Raw genomic sequence first — 22,752 nt, forward strand, 5'->3', positions numbered from 1 at the left:
CTGCAGAATGTGCCTTGGAGGATGAGACATACGAGGATGGAGCAGAGACCCAGGTTGAGTGTAACCGCTGTGTTTGTGCTTGTGGCAACTGGGTCTGCACTGCGATGACCTGCACTGGTAAGATACAACACCACAAAGGGATTTTACACTACTTATTATTATTTCAATAATATTTATACTATATTTATATATAAAACTACACTTTTACTTTGACATTATCTTTGCAGACAAAACAGCAGCTTTGGATGAGACAGCAGATGCTGGGGCAGAGATGACTGAGGAAGAGTGGAACCTCCGTGTGGCTGAGCTCAACAAGCACCAGGTCTGTGTTTGCAATCAAAAACGACAACAAACAATAGAATAATAAAAAAAATGAATCATATCAATATAAAAAGGGTCATAGGTGTGTCCTAGAATTTCTCTACAGGGCAAATAGCCATAGTCACAAAATCTGAAGTGTATATCAGAGTCATATTAAAGCCCACTCCTCACAGGATCCCACTCGGTTATAGGGTCCATGAAATATAGTTGACGTCGCCCATAAAGCAAGTGTCTGCTCGGAGATTCCTCCGGGATCTGACTTTGTGTCTCTGGACAAAGAGCATTTGAAATCAAACTGCTCACCCAGCACAAAACAATTCACAGAGGAATCTGTGAGTGTAAATTTTTATGCGACATTGTACCAACCCAACGCAGCTCAGTGAGCCAGGGCACCAGCGGCTTTATGAGCACTGGCCTGAAAAGTGAAACGATAAATCAGACACCGTGAAATGAAGAAGTGTTTTCTAAATTAGATCAATAAAACTATGATACGGCCGTGGGTATGAAACAGAGGGCAGATGGCAGATTAAAAGAGCCAAATGATCACCAGCACTTTCCTTTTTGTTATCCATCGTAGAGTGTCCTCAAGGTTTGTTTGGCGATTCAAAGGTGGTTATATTGTTGGCTATTCTTTAGAGTGAGCATCAAGTAGCTTACAATACGGTATATGGCTGAATTTATATACATAAAAACAGTGTCATATAGCAGTCTGATAGAGGGGATCATTTCATTTTACACATACTAGTCTATTCACAGATCTTAGTGCTTGCTGCTTTGAGCATTTTGTGATTTCAGAGAGGCCTGAGCCAAGCTTTATATATATACATATATATATATATATATATATATATATATATATATATATATATATATAAAAAGAAATTCTGGAGACTGGAAATGTAGGGAGAAGAGAGTGGGGGGGGGGGCATGCAGTAAATGGACGAGGCTTGAATGAACATGCGTCCTTTGCGACGAAGGCTATAGCCTCTGAGCTTAATCCGCAAGGCCAACAACCTCCCAAGCTAAGCTTGTTTAAAGAATTCCCAGGAAGTAGTGGAGAAAACTACAAGTCTGTTTTTTTTTCAATTTTATTTGAGAGTTGGAAAGAACTTATCTTATAGGATTCTTGTACACCAATCCTCCTCCTCAAGACTGTCTTCTTAAAGGAATATTTCAGTGTTTTTGAAGTGGCTTTGTATGAGTTTGAGGCGGAAGAGCACGTCTGTGTTGCATCCGGAAATAGTCAATCAATCAATTAATCCATCAATCAATCTTTATTTGTATAGCACAACAAACGTTATCTCAAGACGCTTTTACAAACATAGGAGGTCTAGACTGTACTCTATGTCAAATTATGAACAGAGACCCAACTTCAAGACAGGATAAGACTCAGTCTGACCCCACCTTAATCCATCATGGGCATTGCACATCGCAGTATTTAGCTATTTACAGTGGTGAGGAGAAACATCCTTTTAACAGGCAGAAACCTCAGGCAGAACCAGACTCATGTTAGACAGCCATCATGCCTCGACCAAGTTTGGTCTTGAAAGAGGGATAGAGGAGAATAGGAGAGAGAGGTGATAGTGATGAGACGAGTAGTAGAAGCTGTTGCCGCTGGAGTCAAGCACGTCCATAGTGCAAAAACAAACAGGCTTTCTGGTGGCACATTGAAGTGCCAGAAAAAAATCCCACTACAGCGTACACCGAAACCGAGATGAGTGATTGGGTAAGAATGTTTCAAAATTAGCTAAATTACATGGCAGAAATGGCCCCTTCTGTTGAAATCTGTAGCCTAGCTTGCGTGCTGTTGCTCCCTTGGATTTCTTATTACAGGGGCCGAGCTGAGCAGCATCTGTTGTGACTAGTACAATTACTAGTGTACATAAAACTCATACAACCCCACTTCAAAAACACTGATATATCCTTTTAAGGTTGTTAGCCACATTAGCAGCTACTAGCATAACACTCCCCAGACAGTTGGTGACAGTGAAGTGAGTCTAGTCCTGTGTTGTTGTTTTTTTACAAGCAAGTATAAATGACCTAATGCAGACACTCCCTCTTGTTCTGATACACCAGTTAGATATTTTTCCAACATAATGTCACGCTAACTTCTGTATGCAAACGAGAGAATGAGGCTCCCAAGGTAGGACCAGATCTCTGGCTTTAGGCCACGGCTGAGTCAGCATGACCATGTACTCTGCACCCCAGGATGGAGGCTTATGATGCCACTGTAAACACATGTGCCGCTGTGGGAATCGTTTTGGTGCCATCAGCTGTATGCTTAATTCAGTCATTAGAAAACAACTAGCTTGTTTTTCATAGGGCACTAAAGTGATATGTTTACTTTTTAAAATGTGGTGAGTAATATTAAAGAATAACATAGATCTCACACTTCTGTTCTGAATTTCCTGAGGAAACCTTCCCAAAGGATTAATAAAGTTCCTATCTATCTATCTATCTATCTATCTATCTATCTATCTATCTATCTATCTATCTATCTATCTATCTATCTATCTATCTATCTATCTATCTATCTATCTATCACACTTTTTTTTGCATTATTTTGAAATAATTCTATTAAACTGTTAAATACATCCAACTCTTCTGTCTACTCTTTTGTTTTTTTAAAAACAGGAAACAGTTGAGAAGATGAAGGCCAGCACAAAGGAGGTCTAAACAAGGGGGCAATGAAGGAGAGGATGCACATCATCACCAGTTCTCCATACTTGATTTACCTTGCGGCCATGTGTTGTTTTGAAACTGTCTTTTTAATGTTTCTCTGCTATGTTAATTATTACACTTTTTTTTTTTTTTTACAATGTTTGTGTTTTTGTGTTGATGTTTGTTAGATTCAGGGGCAATCAGAGTATTATAGGATTCCCTCGTGTTCAGTACTGTCATATTTGATTGTATTTGATTACTGCGCCCCTACACTAGCCTCGGGGCTATTTTTACTACAATCCTTATATTTTTACAGTAATTAGGGGGGGGGAAAAGGCATTTTGTCACTGCTTAGGAATGAGAGAGTCATAGTTCAAAGGAGGGTAGCGGGGTTATGTGAGTGGAGAATCCATCTGACTAAATGAGGGGGCTGTCAGAATGCCGCTTTACACCGGGTGCAGCAAGTGTTTCCACGCTCTCAGTGGTTTAACAGGCAGCAGGTTGGTTAAAGAAGCTGGAGTTAGAGGGTGAAGGAGCTACTAGTCATTTTGTTATTTTTTAGAACTGCCACAGCAGGCCACTACTTGACTGATGCACTTCTCTTTCTTTCTTTCCTTTTCTTATGTTTATCACAAGCCTGATTTTTTTTGTTTTAATCTTCCTGCTTAAGTAATAATTTTGCTGCCAAAAAAAAAAAGTTTGCTTCTATGTACAGTATGTTTTTGGCTCGAGTTGCAACTCATCTTGTTCCCATGTTATGCTCAGGCCAGTCTCTGTGGTGCTTTTTAACATTTCTCTCTCATTGGCTGACATTTCTCAGACAGAGACTTGGCGGTCCCATCTTTCAGTGCAGAGCTGCACGGCTGCAGCCAGGTGAGACCTGATCTGAATATAGCATGGTGAAAACTGAAACCAAAGTCTTAATGAAGTGTTTGAATGTTGTACAAAACTCTCCAGGTAAAACATTACTCTGGACCCAGCAACAACACTATACCTGTGCTTTCAAAATCACTCTAACAGAAGGATTAGCCTCACTGTCAGCTATAGTAGCTTAGACGCATCAATAAGTGGGGTGCGTATAAATTGTGTGTGTGTGTGCGTGTGTATGTGTGTGTGCGCTATTGATGCTGAGAGTAGTTTGATTTGTTAAATGTGTTTATTTGTTAAAATCCTGTACCTAAATTGGGAGGTTTGACAATAAAAATCAGTGCCTTAGACCTGCAAGCCGTATAGGTCTCTACCTTCGCCTGCACGTAGGCTATCATGCCACGTGCCAGAGCAAGAATGAGTGTGCTTTCTGCTGCTGTTTAGCAGTGAACTAGTGCTTTGTGACTCTATCCCTGATAAATGTCTGTGTGAAAGTTGCATTTCTAGGTTTAGGCTAAATCTTTCTATTCCACTAAACGTGCAGAGACTGTAAGGAATACGTATGTATGCCAATAAAACCCATAAACCACAACACTGCTTTGTCATTGTGTATGCAAGTGTGCTCTTATCTGCACATTTTAGTTTTCAATATAAAAGGAAATTCCTTTTCCTTGAAGATGAACAGTCAGACTTGGAAAGTAGATTTGCACTATTCACGTACCAAATTCAAATCAGTCTATTTTCTTCATATATGCACAATATTTATAGTATTCTATTTATTTCTGTTTTTGTATGCTGCTACTTGCAGTCTAAGAGCTCTTGCTTTTCTTCTTTTTTTAATTGTGTGTGTCTGAGAAACAAGACTTTGTTCCACCTCATGTGACAGCTTGTGTTGGTATGACAATAAAAAACCTTGGATCTTTAAAGGATATTGCATTAAGTGCAGGGAACCTGTGGGATCATCTCCTCTGGCCTCCAGCCCATTTCAAAATGTATCTCAAAAAATGTAACACACTATAATCCAGGATCCAGGATCCCGGGATCTGGAATATTATAAAATCACCTTTCCCATTCAACTTTTTCAGTTATGGGCTATTGCACTTTAATGCTTACTGCTTTAGATGAATACTTTCATAGTCTGTTAGCTTGTTTGAACAGTGACAGTGCACCTTATCTTCTGAGTTCATGTCATGTTTAATTCTAAAATCTCTGTCTTAACATTAACTAGTGGCTACAGGAGTCTGGTTCTGTGCCTTACACTCAGTGGTGGACGGTAACAAAGTAAATTCACTTGAGTACTGCACTTAAGTACATTTTTTGAGTATCTGTACTTTACTTGAGTATTATTTTCTGGGGGAACTTATCACTTTTACTCCACTACATTCAGAAGACAATTATTGTACTTTTTACTCCACTACATTTCTATCAGTGCTCTAGTTACTCACTACTTTTGCTTTGAAGTCAGCTCATGAATTTCCTTCTCTTTTCTGAAATCTGATCCCACGTTTTAACGTGAAGCAAACAGAGCAGATTTCACTCAGATCTGGCAGTTCATTTAGAGGTGGTAATGATGGCTATAATTCACCACCTGAGCACCCATGGTCATATCTTCAGCCTGTGTTAGAGGTTTTTTAAATGAAGAATGATGCATATTGTTTGAAATGTTCTCCCTGTTTCCCACTCTGCTCAAACATACAAACATTCGCTGTCCAACCTGAGAAAGTGTGTTGAGCTACGTAACATTTGTTTCATTCCAGATGAACATTTCAAACTAAGTTGTCTGTGCTTGGAGTAACTTAGTTGCTGTTTTTATTCCATGGTATAGTTTTAGAGATTTCAAGTAATGGTTTCTAAATAAACACGAGTTAACATAATGCACTCCTATGTCTTGACTGCATTTATGTATTTTGAAAATACAATGTTTTGAGATTTTTTAAGAATTACTTTGAAAACTTCAGTATTTTTAAAAGTAAGTACTCCAGTACTTTAACTCAAGTAATAATCTGACAGAGCAACTTTCACTTGTATTGGAGTAATATTTGACCTGGAGTATCTATACTTTGACTTAAATAATGAAGCTGTGTACTTTATCCACCACTGCTTACACTTGAACATATGCAGCACTTATGTAAATTTCATATCCTACCTCTAGAATTTGCTCCTCATTCACTAACATAAATAGAATAGAACTCTGACAGAACTGAATACAGTGGGCGGCACCCAAATATCCTTTACCCACTTCTCATTCTATGCACATTTCAGTCAGCAGAGCATTGCATAATGTAACAGAAGAGGGGTGTTGCATAATGGCAGTGAGGACTGGGCAAATGGCATGAGGGATCATCGGCTGATTATCTCTCGTCGGTGCAACTAAAACAGCTTCCACACAAAGCAACGTGGTAATGCTACTCTATCGTTTTAATGATCATACATCTTGCAAAATCAGCTTGATACAAATCTCTCTCGTACTTGTGTGAAATGACTGAGTATGAGACTGACCAATCAACGCGTATGAGGGCGGGGCTTATGTGAGAATCAGCCAATCACAGCACTCTGTTGCGAACGTTCCCCTCAAAAAACGGCTACATTGTACTACAGGCACATTGAATTCAATGTAGTTACACACAGCCACGGTAGCTAGTAATCAGGACTTAATTAGCGACCTGGATTTCTAACCGGAGATGTTGTTAGATGTGTCGGTAGGGTGTTTAGAAAGCTCTCTCTTCCTCATGTCAGTCACAGTCGGACAGTCCCGGAGCTAACTCGCGGTGTACGGGGGCGTTCAGCCGACAGCAAAACTTCTGCAAAGACTTAGTTCAGAGTTTAAATCCACGCTAGAACTGCCAAAATGGAGATCCACGAAGGGGCAGCAGCGGCGGCGGCAGCAGCAGCAGGCGACAGCGTGCTCGACTTTTCTCGTTTGAACCTGAACACTTTAAGCGTTGACACAATCAGCGACGAGAGAAAAAGAGACACTAAACAACTCTACCTGAACTACAACCGGCTGACCTCGCTGCCCTCATCCGTCAGCCTGTTCTGCAGCCTGGAGTTTTTGGACATCAGCAACAACGGACTGTCGGCCATCTGCGAGGGCATCACGAAGCTCACCAGGCTGAAAACACTCATAGCCAAGAACAACCGCCTGGACGAGTTCTCGCTGCCCAAAGACTTCGGCTCCCTACAGCTGGAGGTGTTGAACTTTAGTGGGAACCGATTTGTGGAGATCCCGCTGCAGTGTATGAAACTGCTGCGTCTGCAGTCGCTTTCAGTGGGCGGAAACAGACTGAGGAGTATACCTGCAGAGATAGAGAACCTAACCAGGTAGGTCATGGAGGTTAATAGGCCACAAAAGGAGACTTTGCTTACTTGGCACAATAGTTACACATCCGAGTAACATAGCAAGGCCAGCTATTCAGCAAGGGGCCAACGCATTCTCACACACCCTCCTTGTGTCCGACGATTTAACCACAGTAGCCAAGCCTACTTCATTTGGACACTTAACCCTCCTGTTATGTTGGTTTCTCTGGAACAGCAATAATGTTACTGGGTCAATTTGACACATTTTTTTTTAAATCAAATTTTTAACTCCATTACTGACCATTTAAATCAAGATTTAGTGCATTTTGTGTTCTTTAATTCTCACAGATCAAGGTTCAATGAGGATAACTCACTCGTTTTTCATTAAAATTCATGTTAAAACTGTTTTTAATACACACAGGAAAGCCCTAAATATAAATACAATAGTTTGACATGACATGGATTTTTTGTTTATTTTATTTAAAAAAAAATTGTATTTTTTATTTTTATGTAGTGATGTTGATAAATTAACACGACTTCTCTTCTCTCACATGATGCCCAGATTTTTATGCTGCATTAACCTGGTTTGGAAGTCATATATTGCCTAAAATAGACTTTAAAAATGGTCAATTTGACCCACAACATAACTGAACAGTAGCCTATATGTATAAAGACACAGTCAACTAAACTTCCTTGTAGTTATGTTATTTTTCCATACAAGGACACCTCAGAGTAGCCAATGATGGACCAAGTAGCCTACACTTATATCCTCCTGGTCAAATATTACTCCATTACAAGTGAAAAAATATTAAATTATTAATTAAGTTAAAGTTCTGGAGTTCTTGCTTTTAAAAATTCTTAAGTATTCAAAGTACTTTTCAAAATATCTCAAAACTTATATTCACAAAGCATGAGGTTTAAAAATGTTCATCTGGAATAAAACAAGTGTGTTAGCAACAGACCTCCACATGCTTTCTCAGGTTAGATGCTGATGTTTTGGAGGCTGTGATGAAGTTTGTATGGTAAACAGATCAGTGATATACAACAATACAAATCATTATTTATCTAAAAAGCCTAAAACTTGGGCTGAAAATATGGAAGAGCTCAGGTAGAGAATCATCATCCTTCTCATTCATAGTCATCATTACCACAACTAGATGAATGGATTGATCTGAATAATGTTTGATCTGCATTCCAGAAAAGAAAATTCATCAGCTGACTTCAAAGCAAAAGTAGTGAGTAACTGGAGCATTGATAGAAATGGAGTGGAGTCAAAAGTATAATATTTATTTCAAATGAAATGAAATCAAAAGTAATAAGTTCCCCCAAAAACATAATACTCAAGTAAAGTACAGATACTCACAAACTGTACTTAAGTACAGTACTCAAGTAAATTTACTTTGTTACTGTCCACCCCTGAGAGTAGGCTATATTATCAAGTTTACACCAATATAAGTTAATGTTGCTGTGCTTGTAACTAGTTCATTTAAGTTAACTGATAGCCTATATGACGATATGGCCTCAAAGTGCTGTTGGTATAAATGTATTATGAAGTACGAAACTACAATGCAAATGACATAGGCCTAAATATCAAATAAGGGCTCAGATAGTTGGTTATCATTTGGTAAGTTAGCTGTTAAAACATGCTTCACTGACAAATGAGTCAAAGTTGTGACCAAAGTAATGCTATAGACACATAAGCATCAGTAGCCTTCTTCATTTAGAGACTTATTAGCATAACTGGTCAGTACAAAGAGAGGGTAAATTAAACTTCTGTGTAGTTATATTATTTTTCCGTATAAAGCCACCTCAGAGTAGGCTATATTAAGTTTACACCAATGTAAGTTGCTGTCACTGTTCTTAAGTGGTTGGTTTAGCCCCTGGATCATTTAAGTTAACTGGTAGCCTATATCAGGGGTTCCCTAAGTTTGGGTCGGGACACTTTGGGGTCGCGAAACACAAATTGAGGGTTGTGAGATGTCTTCCAGAATGTTTATTTTTTTTAAAATAGTACATTTTACCCATTATAGTAAAAAATATCGACAAAAATAGTGGCTACACTTGAAATAAAACCTTGAAAATAGAAAATGTCATGAGTTTTCTGTCTTTCTTTTTGTCAGATGACTCCTTAGGGTTAGTGAACAGTTAATTATCAAAAGCCTCAGTAGCAGCAGGTAATTCATAAAGGCACAGGAAACACAGCCTCATGCTCATATAGGTAGGGTAATTTTCTGCAGACCAGCTAAATGAAGCCACATTAAATCACTTTGAGGGACAGTGGGGGTCACAAAACTTTGGCACCCATATTTTGCGGTCGCAAACCCCTGGATTATAGGACGACATGGCCCCAAAATGCTGTTGCTATGAATACCTGTATATTGAAGTACGAAACTTCTACAAGAAACTTACATTGAAAGTGACATAAATATTAAAAAGGGCTCATATTGTTGGTCAGTAAGCTGTTAAAAAAGACTAGCTTTTTTAAAATGAACAAATGTACCACAATAAATGCGTCAAAGATAAATGAATCAAAGTTGTGACAAAATATGCCTTTTATTGCGACAGTAGCATACTTCGATGTGTGTTCAAATCAAGTGGCAAACTCCGGTCTCAAACGATGAAGCCAATGCGGAAGTGTTATAAACTGCAATACATCGAAAATCCGCTTGAGGCTGGCTGCAGAAACACCAGAAACCACATAGATATGAATGGGAAAAAGACGATCTTTGCAGCATTAATAAACATGTTTACAGCCTGGTTCAAAAAAACGGCTTGGTCCTACAAAGCTAATCTCTCTAATGGCACACACTGTACGGGGGGTGAATTTTTTTCTAACGTGACGGTTAAGAAGATATTAAGATTACGAGTTTTGCCCAAATAAGGATATGACTGACGTGACTCCCGGTCGGGAACACACAGCCATTGGCTAAGAGGCTCACACTACGTCACACTCTGCCTAGTTGAGTTCCACATTACCAATATGGCTGCCGCCGTTGATTTGCTTCAAAACAGCTCTCAGGAACAGATGGGTGACGTCACAGATACTACGTCCATATTTTATACAGTCTATGGTTCAAATGTACAGCACATTATAAATACAATGTAGCCTTTTATAATCCTTACCCACCAAGTGCAAGTATTACAACAATGCCTGCCTCTAGCCAAATATTAATTTTTAAGATAATTTTTTAAACTTGATAAATTAGTTCAAATGGAAATGCTAGCGGCTATGTTTGCATTGAAAAACTCGTATTTCAGCTCTTGCACTTGCTGCATGTGCTCCATTTGTAAAGCTCCAGTGTTTATCAGTTGTCTCGTGAGTCAGAGTTGACCCACCTTTTCAACCTGGCAACACTATTACTGTTAAACATTACACCGTCCCACTGAGGCAACCATTTGAATTTCTGATATGGTTATTTAAAGATTGTAATCTGGGGTGTTTGCATGATATTTAATTCTGAAGTTGGTCCAGTAATTTTACTGGACTGATTTGGACATGAGATTGAAATAAATAGAAGTATTATTGAATATAACTGAAACACTGCATTCAAAATGATGAAACAAGAATGGCCACACACAGAGACTAAGACAGGCATGTTGCAATACATTACAAAAAAATAGCCCCGGTGTTTTAAATACTTCGGCCATGACCAAGCATGTAAGTAAACACATGAGTAATCTCATACAAAAACAAGTTATAAAGTTCAGTAAGTGGTAGTTGGTTCAAAACTTTTAGTAGTGAATATGTTTGTACGTGACATACAAGATCGATCCTTATCATTTTATGAGTATAGTCAAAACGTCACAGTGACCCACTTTATCTGACTCCGCATCATGTTTATGTGGCTCGCTCACTTAAGTGAGTTAACGGGAAGAGGATAAATGAGGGCAATGTGGTTATAAACACATGTTGCCAGCCTTCATTTGTTTTGGATTCCTTCCTCCCCCTTGAAAGCCTGTTTTCACTTACTGGAACTGGCCAGTTGTGTGGTGAGTATTCACTCCAAGTTTTCTGTATCTGCCCCAGTTTCTTTGATTGGATTGAAAACGACTCTCTGGACACGTCATGTGTACATGTTTGACGTATTATAGGATTCAAACAGGAAAATAAAGAATACAGTTCCTTCATAAAGCCATAAAATGTGTTATTGTTGTTTGTTTACCAGTGTTGCATTCAATTGATCATGATTATCAGGTGAGATGTGACATATGTGATAGGTTCTGTATTCGAGGCAAGGCTTTTATAGGCTGCAACACTGACGTTATATTTATGCTACGAGACGCAAAGATGCAACAATATAACATTTTCCTCTGGAATAAAATATTTTAAGAAAAAGTGAAGATGCCCTAAAATCTTTCGTGAATGTTGAGAGTGTGGACATGGCTCATTAGTAAGTGGTGAATGCCATCAGAAGGGGCATCTTGGGGCGCCAGTTTGGCCTACAGTGGCTAAATTGAGCGCAGAGGTCATTGTCCTCGAGCTGGCAGCCTTAGTTCGATTCCAACCAGGGATTCCATTCCCTCGTGTCACTCCCCACCCTCTCTCCTGGTTTCCTGCTCTATCCACAGTCCTGTCCTCTCAGTGAAAAAAGGCATTTAGCCCCCCCCAATTGGCTATGTTCCCTTCGCAGTGTCATGGTCTATCAAGGACACTTGAATAAAGCAGAGCTATGCTTTGTTTCCTTTTTGAAAAGAAATGACTCTTTAATCTTTATTTTAAAAATTATATAAGTTGTTTTGATTTCTTGAGATTTTTTTACCTTGTTCAAAAACATATTTAGAATCAGAAAAAAAAAAAAAAAAACAATCCTCGTGCATCATGCATGAGATGAAAGTTCCTAACTTGTGCAAAAAAAACTAGCCCTCTTTTTACTGTAACGCATCATAACCGCTAACGTATCCCTCTGGGTGGGGATTTGTGTCATTGTGTCTGCAAGGTCAGCGAAAAAACCCTAAGTGTCTCCACTTCGGTCACACACGGGGCTTGCTCAGTACACAGCCACCAAGGACAGCAGCATAATGGCTTCCTGTCCCTCATTCGCTGTGTCATCAGATCCAGCAGGCAGATGGTCTGACAGCTTACTCTCACTGACCAGCCATCCATCGCTCCCTCCTCGTCTCTGTGTTCCCTCCCCATACTCTACAGATGTTAGCTGTAGAAGCATCCTTCTGTTGTCTTCGTCTTCTTCTGGATCCCCACATATCAAGATTATCTATCTTTAGAAAATAAGTGCACATTTAAGTTTTTTTCATGTGTTATCTTTGTATGCTAACAATTTGTCTGTAGCTGAGCGATGTATGAGATCATTTCTGTCACCTTTTTCTTCTCTCTGATATAAAGCAGGGCCCCACAAATGCATTTAGACCCTGAAACACAGGCCATGAACTATGGACATGAAACCATACACCTTTAGCTCCCCCTTGTGGGATGTTTAGGTTCTAATTTGGGTTTAACAGAGCTGATTTCCATAAAATGTTCACCTCACTGTATGAAACTGGTTAGGTTTACTGTGACAAATCATAGCAAATTAAAGTACAAACATACACTTTGAGGCTCAACCGTTGAAAGTTTTTTTTTTTGTATGAGAAAAATATGAAAAAAAACTAATTGTAAATTATTATGATTTTTTGGTTTTACTGTTCTTTGTGATATTATTTAGTGTTTGATAATAACAAAGCAAATTCTCCTCTCTCTGTCTTTTAGTTTGGAGCTGTTGTACTTGGGTGGAAATCTAATCACAGCTATTCCTCCAGAAGTGGCGAACCTGCCCTACCTCAGCTACCTGGTGCTGTGTGACAACCGCATCCAAAGTGTCCCCCCACAGCTCACAAAGTAAGTACACGCACACACACACACACACACACACACACACACACACACACACACACACACACACACACACACACACACACACACACACACACACACACACACACACACACACACACACACACACACACACACACAACTTCTACAAAAAGCTTGAAGTATGTATGTAGTTTCCTTCCCCAATTCCTGCACTGATCTTTTGTGGACGACTGCATAATCAAAACACTCTCTGTCTCACTCAAGGCTCTACTCGCTGAGATCTTTAAGCCTTCACAACAACTTGCTCACGTACCTCCCGAGGGAGATCCTCTGTCTGGTGCACCTGCAAGAGCTCAGCCTCCGTGGCAACCCGCTGGTGGTGCGCTTTGTCAAGGAGATGACTTACGACCCCCCGTCACTGCTTGAGCTGGCAGGCCGTACCGTAAAGAGCCGGAATATTCCCTACTACCCCCGGGACCTGCCCTCCAACCTACTGTACTACCTGGACCTGGCCAGCAAGTGCCCCAACCCTAAATGTGCAGGTAAGAGGCTTAAAGTATTTTTACTGCTGGCATTTTGTTTTGGCTTTGACTCTCCTGCATAAGGAAAAGGTCTCATGTGACCCTTCCTGTCCTTTTGTTTCTCCTGTCATATATGACTCTCTCCAGGTGTCTACTTCGATTCCTGCGTGCGGCAGATCAAATTTGTAGATTTCTGTGGAAAGTACCGGCTGCCCCTCATGCACTACCTGTGCTCCCCTGAATGCACTTCACCCTGCAGCTCAAACCCACAGAGCGACGCCGACTCGGAGGACGAGAGCAGCGTGCCGGCGTACCGCCTCCAGAGGGTGCTTTTGGGATAGCCCGAACACGGAGTAGACCCTCTGGCCAGCGTAGCCGTGTCAGTCTGTCACTGTTAAACATTCATACAGGGATGAACCTCACTGCAAGACGGATAATCACAAAAACACAACCACACAAACTCAAGAACTGATACTGCTTTACAGACATTCTCAGTGGCTGTATGTGATGCACAAAATGTGAGACAACCATTCTAACTTCTGCAATTTGTGGCTATTTTTTTTTAAAGAAATCTATCCCTTGTCTCAAATCAATCTACACATCAGGATTCGAGGGAAACCTTTGCTTTTTTTCCACATAGCTATGCAAATCAGTCTTTGAGTCTTTTGGCCCCAAAGGCATTTTTCACGGTCGAGTGACAGAGGACGGTTTAACTCAGTGAAGACTAAAGGAGCCAACGGATTCTTTTATTTTTCAGGGCAGCGTTCTTTATCTTTAGAAAACATTTGGTGCTTCTTGGTGGCTGCAGAAGATTGTTCGGGAGTTTTTTCTGGATCTTTGGATGAATGCATTTTGGGTTTTTGTGTAGCTGCTGACAGCACGCATGGTCTGCTTTTACCTTGATGAGCATCAGAGCTGCTACGCCAACATGAAATGAAGTCTGAGGTTCATGAAATGTTTCAGCAGCAGCAGCAGCTTCAACATAACTTTAGCACCACTATTCTGAGTTATTCTCAATTTACAGAGAACGATGTGTGAGTTGGCCTTTTTTTACTCACTGTGTGGGATTTCTGGGTGAAAGGTTTCCTGCAGTAAAGCTGCTCCACGCCCGCTGCAAACCAACCTTGAAAAATGTTTGCCTTTTATAGCACAGTTGTTTTAATTTGACCCACACTATGGGCCATGGGAATATGTGGAGAAGGGGCTTACACACAGGAAGTGGACGTGGGTTGGACCGGGGAAAACTCTTCACAATGCTCGCACAGAAACAATAGCTACTGAACAAAACGGTGTTCAGGTCTATGTCTGGGGCTGTTGAGAATAAGGCTAAATATGTGTGAATAGAGTCAACAGACAAACAGTTAATCTCTGACAGAAACAACACATCAAACAGAAAAATGACTCTTTAAGCTGTAGGATATTTAACAGCCTGTTTCCATCATTAAGGAGAGAGAGGTGCTCCTAGCTTTACCATCATGTTCACAAAACAGAAGAGGACGCCCCTTTCTTTGTTACATTAATACCTGAACTAAAACATTAAGTGCCTTACTAACATGAACCTCTGACAGTGAGGCAGATAATCAAACAATGTGATATATGCACCCTGTAATGTGACAAGATTAACATAATGAATGATAACCCGTTTTTCAGTGAGTGATTTTGTACAGATAACTGTAGAGAAGAAGAAGAATAGCCTTTTATAACAGGATAAGCTGCTTTTATAGAAATCATATTTCTAATGTTAAATACGCTTCATATTTGAATGACCTGCAGAATAGATGGCACGTAAACTGAAATATATCAGTTATATTAATTGTATGGTCTTGTATTTCATAAAAATAATGTAAGTTAACTGTACTGTAAATAATAATAATAATAATAAAGAATGATTGTAATATCTCTAAAATGTGATGCATTGTGATTTCCTGATAAGTTGTATCTCCAGAAAGTTGTTCGTGCTAGACACTTACCTCTGATACCAAACTGTGGAGCTCATAAGGGAAATGTATTCTTTTAATATTCCTCATTCTAACATATTCTTTTTTTACTTTATTGCATGGAAAACAATTGCAACTTTCCAGATCACTGTACTTTTAAGTAAATTGCATTTTTCCCCCCATATTTTTAAATACTTTAAATTAAAAATAACATAACAATAAAATAACCCAAACTCAAAACAGTGCAAGAAAAGGGAAACAGAAGGGAGAGAGAGAGAAAAAAAAGAAGAAGAAGAAGAAGAAGAAGAAGAAGAAGAAATTAATTCTAACATTCAAGTCATTTTATTTACATTTTTGAAGTATTAACATTAGTGGAAAGTTTCAAATTTAGTATGTCTTAAACTGAAAGTGCTGAATTACGGGGTTCTTCAAATGCACACTTTCAAATATGGTACCAATTGCACCCCCTAGTGGTTAGTTATGATATATTATCTATCAAAGGCAAAAACTTGTGGACACAGTTTTCCCTGAATGATGAAATATGTTTGCAGTTCTGCAACCTATCTTAAATAAAAAACTCCATCCCTCCATCTGTGAAAAAAATGCAAAATCAATCACAATAACCCAAGAAGTGGTTTCTAAAGTGCGATCAAAACTGACACAAACATTCTTTGTAAGGGATTTAATTATTTTGACACTATGCTGCAGGAATATTGATCACTAGTGGACTACAGTGGGTGGGAAGTGTCTCAGCAGAAGGTGAAACTGCACCTAAGACTGAGAGTGAGCTATGACTAACAAGGTGTGTTCTTCCCCAAGTGAGTAGTTGAAAGATTGAAAGTGATAACATCATGTAATCAATTTCCTCTCAACATGAAATGACCTGTTTATATTTACTGACAAACTTCAATACACACTCCTCTTGAGTGAGCTTTTAATCTGTGAGTTTGTATACATGAAGCAATCCAAGCACTCTGCAGTTTTGGGATTTATTCAGGTTTCATTTGCATTTGAGTTCATTCTGTAGGCCAATTATGTAGAGACCATTCTTGTCATCTAGAAGCAAAGGGATGCCAGGGTGAGTGCATTCTGCTTCACACAATGTGCTTATCCCTTAGCCTCACCATTTAAGAGCCACTCGCTTCTCTCCAGTCTCTTTTCACACACTCTGCTTCTACACCAGCGCCTCATTCAACCTCTTTTCACCTCACTGTTTCTATTTACCCGGCTTTTGAGAACAAAACTTTAAGTCTCACATATTTTTTTTGTTTGAATGGTGTCTGATCAAGTCGCAGCTGGGTTCCAGTGTTATTACATCGCTCTTTTTGCTCCTTTTTCAGTGTTTTTTTCAAGCAAGTTCCCATAGCACCATGGATGGATAACTCAACTTGTCCACCAGTCACGTGCGGAGGGGCCCATGGAATCATGAGGCTCTTAGACCAGAGCTTCAGAGCTTCTGCTAAGGCAACAGCTAATCTTTTCTTGTTGGGAAGTCAGTGTAGCAACCCAGAGAGATGCAAAACAGCAACAAGAGATGCAAAGGAAACAAAGAGGCAATTACTACAGATGAAAAATAATTGCATGGAGACTTGAATCAACAATTAAGAGTTGAAAAAGATTGCAAATTGATTCAGAACAACTACAATGGCACAAAACAACTAAATGAAAAACAAAACCGCTGAGAGTTGATACAATATGACTACTAAGAGACATAAAATAGCTACAAAGAGACAAAAAAACAAACTTCAAGACATTCAAACAAAATAAAAGAAGCAAAATAACCACAAGGAAAAAAAAACTCTAAAGAGATACCAAAAAAAAACTATGAAGAGAAACAAAAATTGCTTCAAAGAGAAAACATTACTATAAAGTGGAACAAAATAACTTTAAAAGGATAAAAAAAGAACTATAAAGAGAAACAAAATAACTTCAGAGACACAACATTACTATAAAGAGGACCAAAATAACTTCAGAGACAACATTACTATAAAGAGAAACAAAATAACTTCAGAGACAACATTACTATAAAGAGGAACAAAATAACTTCAGAGACAACATTACTATAAAGAGGAACAAAATAACTTCAAAGACACAACATTACTATAAAGAGGAACAAAATAACTTCAGAGACAACATTACTATAAAGAGAAACAAAATAACTTCAAAGAGACATTACTATAAAGAGGAACAAAATAACTTCAGAGACAAAGCATTACTATAATTTGGAACAATATAACTTTAAAGAGATAAAAAAGAACTATGAAGAGGAAAAAAATAACTTCAGAGACACAACATTACTATAAAGAAGAACAAAGTAACTTCAAAGAGACAACATTACTATAAAGAGGAACAAAATAACTAAAAAGAGGAACAAAAGAACTGCAAATATACAGAATTACTATAAAGAGGAACAAAATAACTTTAGAGACACAACATTACTAAAAATAGGAACAAAATAACTAAAAAGAAACAACATTACTATAAAGAGGAACAAAGTAACTTCAAAGAAACATCATTACTATAAAGAGGAACAAAGTAACTTCAGAGACAGAACATTACTATAAAGAGGAACAAAATAACTTCAGAGACAGAACATTACTATAAAGAGGAACAAAATAACTTCAGAGACAACATTACTAAAAATAGGAACAAAGTAACTACAATGAGACACATATTAACTATAAAGAGGGACAAAATAACTAAAAGGAGCAACAAAAATTGCTTCAAAGAGACACATTACTATAAAGTGGAACAATAAAGAGGAACAAAATAACTACAAAGAGGAACACCATATCTTTAATGACACATATCTTCAAAGAGACACAATATAACCATATAGAGACACAGGAAACTACTGTGATCAAGTAAACCACCACAGACATACAAAAAACAAATATTTTAACATGTGCTTGAGTTCTTGTGTGCTTACACTCCGCCTCCTTTGTATTCTAGTGTCACAGGTGAAACCTGAGATTTAACTGTGGAAGGGATGAGTTGTGACTGGCAGATGAGAAAGGGAGCTGTCATCATCACCTGGGAGCCAAATCAGCTAAAGTTGAGGCTATTCTTAAAGTCAAAGTAAATACAATAAGTTGTGATCTCGAAAACTTTGATTTGAAGTGGTCTCAGAGAAGGACGATGCTGTCTTTGTTTTAGTCCTTTCCATTAAACGCTTTGCTTGCTGAGTCATATGTGGACTGCAGTCTCTTAACCCTTACAGACTTAGCAGCACACATATTGCAGACAATCAGCAGATCAAAGAGAAAAGGCTTTTGACATACTGGATGTGTGATACTCTAAGCCTCTTATCCCCCTCAGTCCAAGTCATACCGGCTCACAGTATAGTCAGTGTGTGGTAAAACATGCATGCCAGACCTCACACATGACATGTTTAAAGTGTACATCTAGCTAAGCTTTTACACACGACCTACACACACTGCAGACGCCCTCAAAACAATCAAACATGGTCTTCAGACTGCTAATCTGACAGCGAAAAAAAGGCTGCTGGGTGCTGATATGAAGAAGTAGAAGGTAGCAAGGGAAATAAAAGAACACAACATTTGAATCCATTCGATTTGTTGGTGATGGTGAATAACTTGAAATGTGTCTCTACCTTGCTCTTTTTCCCTACATTGTTTTCAACTGAAATCCAGGTCCCTTTCATAGTTTTCATCACCTCCTTCAGTCAATAGAGAAGACTTTACACTCAGAGGGACATGTGTCAGCTATGATACATTTTCAGGAGTTAATATGTGAAAGAGGCTAAAGGCTTCTTCTAGTATTTAACCCTCCTGTTATGTTTGTTTCTTAGGGACAGCAATAAGGTTTCTGGGTCAATTTGACCCGAGCATATTTAATGATCCAAAAGAGTCAGAACCCCAAGAAAAATCCCAATAAGCATTTTTTAATCTCATTATTAACTCCATTACTAACCATTTAAATCAATATTTAGTGCAATGGTGTTGTTTAATTCTCAGATCATGGTTCCATGAGGATAACTCACTTGTTTTTTATGAAACATTTTCTTAAGATTAACTTTAAAATGGGTCAAATTGAACCGCAACATAACAGGAGGGTTAAATGGATAAAACAATGCAAAACCACACTGCATATAACCTGGCAAGCAGCAACCACCAGAGGAACAAAGCAAAAAAAAAAGTTAAAGATCCTGAAATTTCTGTAGCCGTTGGTGGAGAACAAAATAGAGTTCAAATTTAATTTGATTCCTGGGATGACTCACATCTCCAAAGAAAGAGTCTTTTGGATGTGTTTATTCAACAGTTTGGGAACCTGAACCCACATCAACAATGTACATGTGTTATAAAAGGGGCTACACCTGCTGGTCTAAGACAACATACACATTTATGTATCATTTGCTACATTTCACATGGATTTATTTCTGCATAAAAAACAACTAAAACAAAAAGTAATCACCGCTTTCAGTAGAAACACCATGAGCGGATCCTGCTGAGGAGCTTTGATCCAGCACTGCTAATCCATGTCCTTAGCAACGCTGCAGCGTTCCGGAGAGGGATTTGTCTCTGGGTTTGTTATAGTGGGCAAACCTGGGCATGTATCTGAGGAGCGTCCAGGCTCTGGCAGGGCCCAGCTTAGGCATGGAAAGGGTTTGGTGATGTCTCACACAGAGAACAATACATTTCCACCCACACAGTTTTAAATCCTGCAGAATATTGAGGCTTGCTGGTCACATGTTTGAATCACAGCTACAGATGCTTCCATGTCAGGAAACGCTGATCAGGAAATGTTGTGTGCCTAGCTTGAAAGCTCTGCTTGTTATTTATTTTGGTTGGTGGACTTCCAGCTGATTCATGTGCGCACTATGACAGTCCAAAAAAGATGGCTACTTTTTGCGACACCTGTGTTGTTTAATTAGAACATTTTTGTGTCACACTTGATCCCTGGTAACATCAGTAGAGCAACATGTGTCCTGTTTCATCTGGTCCACCCCAACCAACCTGCCAGCTCCTCCCCTTTGACTCCTGCTTTTTGAGCAACAGCCTCATGTCCACAGATGAAATATTTAGGCTAAGGGTAATCTGAGCATCATTGTTGCCCACCTGCTGCTAGTTCAGTCCATCTTGAACCTGATCTTGACGGAAACCTGAGAGTGATTGCCACGCGTTGGGTGTAACAGAGCTGGCAACTGTTCCAGTCCCTCAATTGGGCGCTAATGTGGTGTAATTTGATCTGAGCTCGTATATAAGAATGGGAAGTTTTGAGGCTTTTGTATGCATTTAGATGAACATTTCAGTATTTGTTATAGTCGTTTTAGTGTTTTTTAACCTCATAACAGAAGCCACAGTCGACAGTACCTAAAACAGAAGGCTTTCATGAATGTTCATGTTAGTATCCTTTTGGAGATGACTAATGTTAAATCAAGGAAAGCCTTCTGCTAATCCTGTTACTGATATCTGTAACAAGCTATATTCTCTTCACTTGATGTCTTTGGCAGTGCTTCTATTTTTTCCTGCCACAACAGCAGTGTGAAACCTTTAATCATGCACGAGTCTCTTCATTTACTGCTTAGCGCATGTACCACAGAATAAAACTAGAGGTTTAAGCATAGACTGTATTAAACATAGACATAGTCTCAGTGACACCTCCCATTGGTTTCTGAAGAAGGGTTCTGAAACCAAATGATGACGGTTGCTATTTTGGAAATGCTGACTCGAGCTAACTTTTGGTCGACCTTGAAACAGACGGTGGGAGAAAATTTAGATGGGCCTAAGCCACCTGGCAAAAAGTGGCATCACGCCTACCTGTCAGTAAACCTGGCCATGCCCCAATCTTCCAAATCTATGCATAACTCTTACTCTTAATATCTTCTGGGGTTTTTTAAAGCAGGCTGCAAACATGGTTCATTTTGCTGTAGAACACAGCATATAATTATGGGGATTTCTGGTAGTGGCATTTGTCTGCAGAACCGGAGGCTGCAAATTGAGAACCACATTTCTGGGCACCACCTAGTGCTCGCCAAGGAGGGCATTTTTAGTGTGTAACCTAAAGTGTGTCTTTGGTGCCTAACCCTAACTCTAATCTTAAGTAACCATCCTGAGTGCCTAACCCTAACCCTAACCCGGACTAAAACTGCCACTTCAAAACACAGGTCTCAAACAATCGGCTCCAGTACTGCGATCCAGAAACCGCACTCTCCTGCTCAGGTGGGCACTTAAGGAACTACAGTTTTTTGAACTTCTGCATTGGCTTCATTTGGCAATATAAACTTAGTTTGCAGCTGACCTGAATATATGAGCGTATATTTTGATTTAGCCTTATTGCATTTCCAAAGTGATCTTTTTTTTCACTTCCTCACAGATAATCAAGTCTTACAGATGAAGGACTTGTAAAACTTTGCAATGAGCCTTTTGCTTGACCACGGTGCTGGAAATGAATTATTACTTAGAAGAGCATTGCCATACCGGCTTTACAGGATTCTTTTGCAAAACCTCTACTGTACAGAAGTAATTGCATCGTCTCAGTGAAAAACTGTAGTTTGACTGGTTTGAGCTTTCTATTTCTAGAGGTATGAATTATCACAAGTTTAGGCCAATAAATTAAAGTTATGATCAAAACTTTAAAACAGGCAAAAGAACATTTTCAGGGAGTCAAAACTGAAAAGTGTGTGACTGATCAGGGGGGTTGTTTCCTGGATTAATGTGTATGACATAACATATTCTCCTCGTCTTTCATGATCTCTCTTTGTGTCTCTGCTCCCCACTTAAAGCTGTCAGTAGTGGTGACACTCCCTCATCAGGAATGACCCTGAGTGTAAGCTCACACTATAAATCTCTGTGACGTCTTAATAACACCTTTATGCCTCTCATGGCTGGAGGAACAAATGCAGAAATATTTCTGCTGGCTCACTGCAGTCAGACAGAAGTTCTTCTTTCTCTTTTTGATGCAGCAAGCACTACTTTTTTTTTTTTTTTTCAAAACTGTCTGCCATCTCCTGCTTTTGCAGATGATGTGTTTGTCTTTCCGTTTTAAACAAGTGCTGTTATTCAGTATATTTATTTACACTTTGGGCACAGGGTTGGCCGCCCTGTCCCATGTGCCACCCAGTCCCCTGAGTCCTCCTGTAACAGGCTGCACCCACACTGTCCCATCCCTCCTGCATCACATGGGTCACATCACACTGCACTGGGGGGCTGTTGTAGCTGAGAGAGAGAGAGAGAGAGAGAGAGAGAGAGAGAGAGAGAGAGAGAGAGAGAGAGAGAGAGAGAGAGAGAGAGAGAGAGAGAGAGAGAGAGTTCACATACACACAAACACACCAACCTCTGACACACACGCGCCTCCCTCTCGTGCCCAATTGAACACT

At 39.3% G+C, this 22,752-nt stretch overlaps 2 protein-coding genes across 2 annotated transcripts in view; both read left to right on the forward strand.

The window, feature by feature from the left end:
* fstl1b (follistatin-like 1b) overlaps nt 1-4,441 on the forward strand; it is a 31,655-nt gene extending 27,214 nt beyond the window's left edge. Inside the window, exons 9-11 of the mRNA XM_034694436.1 lie at nt 7-117; nt 228-322; nt 2,956-4,441. Of these exons, the coding sequence (XP_034550327.1) occupies nt 7-117; nt 228-322; nt 2,956-2,997 (248 nt within the window). The 3' untranslated portion in view covers nt 2,998-4,441. The remainder of the gene's footprint in view (nt 1-6; nt 118-227; nt 323-2,955) is intronic.
* Nucleotides 4,442-6,424: 1,983 nt separating this feature from the next.
* On the forward strand, nt 6,425-15,114 carry lrrc58b (leucine rich repeat containing 58b). Its single transcript, XM_034693948.1, has 4 exons — nt 6,425-7,170; nt 12,851-12,979; nt 13,220-13,497; nt 13,624-15,114. Exons 1-4 carry the CDS (start codon nt 6,698-6,700, stop codon nt 13,815-13,817), a joined length of 1,074 nt encoding a protein of 357 aa, XP_034549839.1. The 5' UTR covers nt 6,425-6,697; the 3' UTR covers nt 13,818-15,114.
* Nucleotides 15,115-22,752: the final 7,638 nt, after the last annotated feature.

This window comes from Notolabrus celidotus, chromosome 10 (assembly GCF_009762535.1).
Source record: "Notolabrus celidotus isolate fNotCel1 chromosome 10, fNotCel1.pri, whole genome shotgun sequence".
Classification (NCBI taxonomy): domain Eukaryota; kingdom Metazoa; phylum Chordata; class Actinopteri; order Labriformes; family Labridae; genus Notolabrus; species Notolabrus celidotus.

Coding starts and splice junctions, on each gene's coding strand:
- lrrc58b (XM_034693948.1), top strand. CDS start 6,698: ATGGAGATCCACGAAGGGGCAGCAGCGGCGGCGGCAGCAGCAGCAGGC. Junction 12,980..13,219: donor GTCCCCCCACAGCTCACAAA/GTAAGTACACGC, acceptor GTCTCACTCAAG/GCTCTACTCGCTGAGATCTT. Junction 13,498..13,623: donor CCCCAACCCTAAATGTGCAG/GTAAGAGGCTTA, acceptor GACTCTCTCCAG/GTGTCTACTTCGATTCCTGC.